This window comes from Xenopus laevis, chromosome 1S, assembly GCF_017654675.1.
Source record: "Xenopus laevis strain J_2021 chromosome 1S, Xenopus_laevis_v10.1, whole genome shotgun sequence".
In the NCBI taxonomy this organism is placed as follows: Eukaryota; Metazoa; Chordata; class Amphibia; order Anura; family Pipidae; genus Xenopus; species Xenopus laevis.
The window spans coordinates 105212424-105221021 of NC_054372.1; the positions used below are offsets into that span (position 1 = coordinate 105212424).

Here is an 8598-nt window from a genome sequence, read left to right on the forward strand (position 1 = left end):
AATGTTAGCCTATGGGGAAGGTCCCCATAGGCTTGCCTGTGATTTTTTGATCGAAGGATTTTCCTTCGATCGTTGGATTAAAATCCTTCGAATCGATCGCAGGATTTGCGCAAAATCGTTCGACTTCGATATTCGAACGATTTTAGTTCCCAGTCGAATATCGAGGGTTAATTAACCCTCGATATTCGACTCTTGATGAATCGGCCCCTAAGAGTAAAAGCAAATCCATGATTTGCTTAAGAGTCATGGATATGGTAAAAAGTTGTACTTAGTGATGTAATTTATGTCACACGAATCACTGAATGTGTATTATTAAAAAAACAAAGAAAATGTACCACCTTCTGTTTTAGGCGTTTACACCATTCATCATTAAAAAAAATACCTCATTGCAACTCATGTATTCTGTTGCCTGCCAGTTTTCTAACCAAATTTGTTTTTCTCCATTAAAGATTTTTTTTCATCTCTAAATCCTTCCTATTATTAAATCATAAAGCATCTTTATGATAAGTTTCAGGCTACTAATTGGGCACTAAAGTAGCTGTTTTATTAAAAGAAAATGTTAACTACATTCATTTAGAAACCCAGGATTTTTTTGTTTTTTCCCTCAGTTGATGAACTATTGACATTGAGTTAGTCCAGTTATGTTGACATATTTGCTGGTGTGTAATTTTCATCAATTACAAACAGAAAACTGGTTCTGTAGATGTATGGACTGAGATGATGTTCTGCATCAAAACAAGGGCTTCTGAAAGAATAGGATGGGAGAAAATTCTTCTGGTGCGTAGAGCCAGCATATTTTCAATTTTCAAACAGTCAGAGATATCCAGTAAAACACATTCATGATCCAAATAACCTGCAGACAAGAAAAAGAGATTGCTATGGTCAGAAAGCATTTTATTTCAGAATAAACAGGCCAACTATTTATAAACTAAACAAACACAAACTAAAGTAGCTTATGCTACATCTACTAGAAGATATCAGGTCAAATGTACTAAATTAGGAAAAAGTACTGAAAAATTGGGAGTAAGTTGCCATCTGATGCTGGAGGAACATAAGAAAAATTGATATTCCTTAATATTTTGAACTCTGTAGGCTATAATTTATACTTACACAATCATACAAAACATCATGAAAATGTTCCACAGTGCTATGAAAATTCGAAAGTATCGCAGACTGAGTAAAAATTCCCTGATGTTATCACCTAAGAAGTAGAATAGAGAACGTGCTTTAATACAAATTTAGACATATATATACATACATACATATATATATATATATATATATATATATATATATATATATATATATATATATATATATATATATATATATATATATATATATATATACAATATATATATATATATATATATATATATATATATATATATATATATATATATATATATATATATATATATATATATATATATATATATATATGGTACACGTAAGGTAAGCTGGTTATGTGCACAAGGAACTGTGTGGGTGACATAGGGTCTGCTGCCTCAGGTGACTAAAGACCTAGATATGCCACTGTTTTATGAATAACTTAGTGGTTTTAACATACAATATTTACGGAGTCTCCAAAAATCTGGCACTTCTGTTTTTAGTCTTATCTCTTTGTTAGGGTAAGAGAGTTTCTCTTAGACAAAAGGCTGGCCCAAATAAGGTCCAAAGGTGAAATTTTATGAATGTATAACATAGCAATCCTCACCAGTCTTTAAAGATACAAACAAGTCAGTGTTGTCCAGGGAGCTGTACACAAAGTCATTGTTACATTTCCTGAGTGATGAACTTGCAGGTCAAATGGTCAGATAATAGCTGATTTGATCAACCAAAGAAGGTCAGATAGTGATGCTTTCTGCTGATGGCAAAAAAGCAAATCTGAAGAGATAGTGCCATCTCACTTTCAGATATTATGACACTCCACCGATATGCTCAGACGATGCAGTAAAAACTGTTTTTTTTTAGTCTGAAGACAAGCTGATCGCTCATGGGATTATAGGGTGGGGTCATGGTCTGGATATATTGCCACTATGGGAACAGTTATAAGGTTAAAATTGGCCTAACTTACAGTTTGCAAGCTGATGAAATCAGTCAATCAAAAGAAGCCAGGACATCAGGAGTGATATCCTGGAGACCTACTCTCCGTGTATTTGCAGGTAGATCAATTTTTACAATATCTCATTCCTTTTGAATGTTGATTAATCTAAGCACCTTTAAATCACAGTCTGCCTCATTGCTGGGAACATGTGCCAGCAGATTCTTCTTTAAACTCTATTAGAAAAGCTGCCTTATTCCCATATGTTACTTCTATAATGCGAATGTGATGCATACATATTTCTGAGGCTATATTTACAAGCATTTTCCCATCTGCATAACCTCGTATTTTCTTATTTTCTCATCTTTTTACACTATTTAACCATTTCCTTTCTTACTTCACATGGAAGGGATTACCTGTAGTGGCCTCTGTCAAATCATCTCCAAAACCCTGGGATTCCTTTTTTTTCCTGTAAAGACAAATATAGGTTTCAAGGTGCCAAAAATAAAATAACTATCATTATGCTGTATTCATAAATTTAACAAGGGATGGGGGGCAGTAAATTGCTTCATAAATGCTTTAAAACTGGTAATAAGGGGACATTTAGTGTTAAACATTTTAAAAATGTACTAGTATTTAACAGATCAGAGAGCAGAATAGAAGAGGTAAAGATAACATTTTATTTTCATAAACAAGCAGAAGAAATGTTTCCATCTGAGAAGCAAAACTGCTATGAAGCAGAAGAAAGTTCTAAAGGGATTAAAGAAAAGGGTTGAAGGAAATTTAGGAAAAGAGGCTGATTTAAGAGGAAATTGGAAAAAAGCATGCAGGGTGACAATGAGTGAGCTAGAAGGAAGAAAATTAACAGCGAAAATCAAGAGAAAGAAACATGATCAATATGTAAAATAGGCATAAAGTTTGACTAAAATATTAGATATTAATATGAAACTGAACAGGGTGATCAAGTTTCACCCTGATCAGCCAGCTGTTGTATTAAAGGAGCTAACACAATACTGTATCATCTTTCTGGTCATTATAAGCCATTTAGAGCATTTACTTACAATTTGAAATTTAATACAGCACCAGCATTCACCAGCAATGTCCTGTAAACAAAGAAAAGAAATGAGATTTATTAAACAAAACCATAGGCAAATAAACTGAATAATGTTCAAAATGTGTTTATATTATAACATATATAATAAAGCCAACCCTAATTCTTTGACACATACAAATGTCACAAAACCAAAGAATAAGCCAAATATAAGGATATTCAGAAAAGTATGTAGGTCAACAGTGCATGCTTATAATACACTTGAAAGTTTAACCTATTTGCAACAACATTACTATAATCCTTGTATGATCAGCCCCATCAACTGCCTTCATAAATAATAAAGGCATAAAGGCAATTGAAAAGTTGCTTAGCACAGGCCCATCTATAAGACACTTGAAGTTAATTTAAAGTTGAACATCCCATTAAAATAGTAATAACATATTTTTAAGCTTTCTGATTAACTGATCTCATAACTGTTCCATAAATGGCTATAAGAAACACGTCTATGAATGTCACCTATGAAAGGGGTTGCTCAGCTTCAAACTTTTAGCATGACACAGACATTGATATTCCGAGAAAGTTTGGAATCGGTTTTCATTTTTTTACGTTTTGTGGTTTTTCAGTTATTTGGCCTTTTATTTAGCAGATCTTCAGTTTGGAATTGTAGTGGATATCTGGTTGCTAGGGCCTTGTTTAACTTTGGCAGATAGGCAGTGGGTTGAATGAAAGACTGCAATCTAATAGGAGAGGAGTGAAAACAGATAAGAATAAACTAACAATAATAGTAAAACTGTAAGCTCACAGAGCAATGGTTTTTTGGCTCCTGTGTTCAGTGAACCCGCTATATAAAATGCAGAAAGATGTATTCAAGGAAGGCAAATAATTCAGAAACTATAAAGACCAATGGCAAAGTTGCTAGGAATGGACATTCTTTAACATACGGGTATGGAATCCGTTATCTGGAAACCCATTATCCAGAAAGCTCCAAATTATAGAAAATAGACTCCATTTTATCAGAATAATCCAAATTTCTAAAAATTATTTCCTTCTTCACTGTAATAATAAAACAGTAGCCTGTACTTGATCCAAACTAAGATATAATTAATCCTTATTGGAAGAAAAACCTGCTTATTGGGTTCATTTAGGGGCAGATTCACTAAGCTCGAGTGAAGGATTCGAATGAAAAATACTTCGAATTTCAAAGTATTTTTTGGGTACTTCGACCATCGAATTGGTAAAATTTGTTCGAATTCGATCGAAATCGAACGAAATCGAACGATTCGAAGTAAAAATCATTCGACTATTCGACCATTCGATAGTCGAAGTACTTGCCCTTTAAAAAAAACTTCGACCCCCTACTTCGGCAGCTAAAAGCTACCGAAGTCAATGTTAGCCTATGGGGAAGGTCCCCATAGGCTTGCTAACCTTTTTTTGATCGAAGGATTTTCGTTCGATCGTTGGATTAAAATCCTTCGAATCGTTCGATTCGAAGGATTTAATCGTTCGATCGAACGAAAAATCCTTCGATCGTTCGATCGCAGGATTAGCGCTAAATCCTTCGACTTCGATATTCGAAGTCGAAGGATTTCAATTCGAGGGTCGAATTTCGAAGTATTTTTTACTTCGAAATTCGACCCTTAGTGAATCTGCCCCTTAATGTTTACATGATTCTCTAGTAGACTTAAGGTATGAAGATCCAAATTACGGGAAGATCAGTTTTCCGGAAAACCCCAGATCTCAAGCATTCTGGATAAGTCAAAAGTGACCACCCTTTCATGGTGTAAAAGCGTGGAGAACCAGTTTTATACTATATTGTAATACTATACAACATTTTTTACAGTAGCATTAAATGTAGCTACTTATAGAATGTCATACAGAGTGGTTGCTTGGACCAACACAGCACTAGAAAGGTTTTCTCTCCATCATTGTCCCATAGCAGTGCAACAGCAAGAGAGATCATACTCTAACAGCTGCCCTGAATATACAACTTAACATCAGATCAATTAAAGGGTCTACCCAATGCAGAAATACAAGCTTCTCCAATAAAGGATTGTCCTTATGCAGCTAAAGAAGCCCGGCCTATACCATAGCAAACAGTTATGTAATCTTTTATTGAGGCAGCAATGTTTGTTTACAAGGTATGAGTTCCCTGTTTTATTGCACAAATAAAGCTTGACATATTTACATGGCATGCATGCTTTCCTTTCTATATCTTATGTATCACAAGCATAGAAACTGATCTTTACTGTTTACAACACCAACGATTCATCACCAATAAGAACTTAAGAATGCAAATAGTCTGTGGCTGTATTAGTTCTGACAGTTGCAAGGAAGGATATCACACATGGCTTTCCAGCTATTACTAAAATACAACTCCTGATACATGTCACATGATGGGTGTCAGCTATAGCACAATAATTGGAGGAATGCATGCTGGAATTCATAGCAAAGGGATTTCTGATTTAAAGCATTAAGTAATAAAAAGTGCAAAGTACCTAGTACTAGCCTAATAACCCAATAGCAATGATGGTTTTCTTTTCAAACGGCTAACTAGTTATTGCTACCTGCTGATTTGCTATGAGTTAGTAGCCCTGTCTCATATGTTACATTCATATTACATTCCCCTCTTAGAGTAAAATGACAGTATACCATTTCTTGACAATAAAAAACCATCAGTTCTTCTGACACAGAGATACTAAAACTGCAACTCCAACAAATATCCAATTGCATCACATGCTCTGGTTTCCTACATCAAAGCACCTCACTGCCATCAGACTGAGCATTTTAAGAAAAACATACCCGAGAAATATCCAACTGCATCACATACTCTGGTTTCCTACAACAAAGCACTGCATTGCCATGAAACTGCCTATTTTAAATACATACTGCAGACTGAACTGGTTACTATATTTAATCCTGAATCTATATACTTTATTTTAAAACAAGAAACTGTGGCCCAACCATGTACAATGACACAAGTGCATTAAGTACAAGATATTCATAAACGCTTTTGTGATTGCCGTCATATGCAAAATGTCTCCATTACTTACAGTTAGGTCCATAAATATTTGGGCAGAGACAGGTTTTTTTTCTAATTTTTGAAACAACTCAGATGCAGTTGAACATCACAACATTCAGTGGGTTGAACAAAAAGATTGCATAAAAATGTGAGGAACTAAAGCCTTTTTTTCCACACAATCACTTCATTTCAGGGGCTCAAAAGTAATTGGACAAATTAAACTGAAAAAAAAAAAAATATGTTAGTTTCTAATACTTGGTTGAAAACCCTTTGCTGGCAATGACAGCCTGAAGTCTTGAACATCACCAGATTCTGGGTTTCCTCCTTTCTAATGCTCTGCCAGGCCTTTACTGCAGTGGATTTCAGTTGCTGTTTGTTTGTGGGCCTTTCTGTCCGAAGTTTAGACTTCAACAAGTGAAATGCATGCTCAATTGTGTTCAGATCAGGTGACTGACTTGGCCATTCAAGAATATTCTACTTCTTTGCTTTAATAAACTCCTGGGTTGCTTTGGCTGTATGTTTTGGGTCATTGTCCATCTGTATTATGAAACCCCTCCCAATCAATTTGACTACATTTAGCTGGATTTGAGCAGACAGTGTCTCTGAACACCTCAGAATTCATTTAGCTGCTTCTGTCCTGTGTCACATCATCAATAAACACTAGTGTCCCAGTGCCACTGGCAGCCATGCACACCCAAGCCATCACACTGCCTCCTCCATGTTTTATAGATATGTGGTATGCTTTGGATCATGAGCTGTTCCAAGCCTTCTCCATACTTATTCTTGCTTCATTCTGGTGGAGGTTAATCTTGGTTTCATCTGTCCAAAGAATGTTTTTCCAGAACTGTGCAATCTAGCCTATTTTTGATGATTATGAGTGGTTTGCACCTTGCAGTGCACCCTTTGTATTTACTTTCATGCAGTCTTCTCTTTATGGTAGACTTGGATATCGATACCACTACCTCCTGGAGAGTGTTGATCACTTGTTTGGCTGTTGTGAAGCGGTTTCTCTACACCATGGAAATGATTCTGTGATCATCCACCACTAACAACAATATATAGCTTACAAAAATGCAGCAAAATGAAAAAAATGTCAGTCTCTTAGAATATTCCTTGCCGACCCCTTCACAGTCTCTCAACTGTATATGAATCCACAATCGAATATATATATACCCCCAGAAGGGATATGTATAGGAAGCGTCCACCACTGTTGTCTTCCGTGGACGTCCAGGTCTTTGCGTTGCTGAGTTCACCAGTGCTTTCTCTCTCATGATGTACCAAACTGTAGATTTTGCCACTTCTAATATTGTAGCAATTTTTTTCTGTTTTTGCAGCTTAAGGATGGCTTGTTTCACCTGCAGGGAGAGCTCCTTTGACCGCATGTTGTCTGCAAAATCTTCCACATACAAGCACCCCCCCCCCCCAACTCCAGGGCTTTTATCTGCTTAATTGATAATGACATAATGAAGTAATTGCCCACAAGTCCACATGAAATGGCCTTTGAGTCAATTGTCCAATTGCTTTTGAGCCCCTGAAATGAAGTGATTGTGTAAAAAAAAAAAAAAAAAAGAAAAAAAAAGGAGGCCTTAGTTCGTCACATTTTTATGCAATCTTTTTGTTCAACCCACTGAATTAAAGCTGAAAGTCTGCTGTTAAACTGCATCTGAGTTGTTTAATTTAAAATTCATTGTGGTGATGTGCAGAACCAAAATTAGAAAAAAGTTGTCTCTGCCCAAATATGTATGGACCTAACTGTACATAAATACTCACTGGCATACACTGAGCTCACTGAACTGAAGACGTAGTTTAATTCTCATTACGGTCAACATAGACAATACTACTCAGAGATTAGTTGTGATAGGTCTTAATTTTTATTTTTTTTTTTATAGTTTCTGAATTATTTAGCATTTCGTTCAGCAGCTCTCCAGTATGGAAATACAGCACCTGGTTGCTAGGGTCCGATTTAGCCTAGCAACCGGTCAGTTGTTTGACTGAAGACGAATAGGGGAGAGCCTGCATAAAAATAAAACTCATAAATAGCAACAAGAAGATTAACATTTTAGCCTCACAGAGCAATGATCTATTAATGGTCAAGGACCCCCAATTCAAAGCTACGAACAAGCAAAATGAGAAGACATATAATACGAAAACCAAACAGTATTAAACCCAAACGAAATTGGCTAGGAAAAGGCCATTAAAGGCGAACGACCTGTGTAATGCTCACACCACATTACTACCTGTCACTGCGCCGGCTTTTGCGCGAATGTGCGAGGGAAAGGCGCACATATGATGTGTAGTTCCCTAATGCGACATGACGTCAATAAACAATAATACTGTAGCGATACAGATCCTTACAACCTCACAAAGACTCTCACCCGAATAGAAGTAGATCTCCGATCATGATGCACTCTCCGCCACCTCATCAGCTGTATCTGCGCTTCTTCCGACATCCGGTGAGTGAAGAGACTGGGAACCAATCAGATT

General features: G+C 36.1%; 1 protein-coding gene across 2 annotated transcripts; it reads right to left on the reverse strand.

Moving 5' to 3' along the window:
- Positions 1 to 522: 522 nt before the first annotated feature.
- Positions 523 to 8598, reverse strand: smim7.S (small integral membrane protein 7 S homeolog). Of its 2 annotated transcripts, NM_001091931.2 has the most exon segments (5): positions 563 to 853; positions 1111 to 1201; positions 2461 to 2513; positions 3106 to 3147; positions 8490 to 8552. In NM_001091931.2, coding segments are annotated over 5 exon segments (228 nt in total). In that variant the 5' UTR covers positions 8516 to 8552; the 3' UTR covers positions 563 to 837.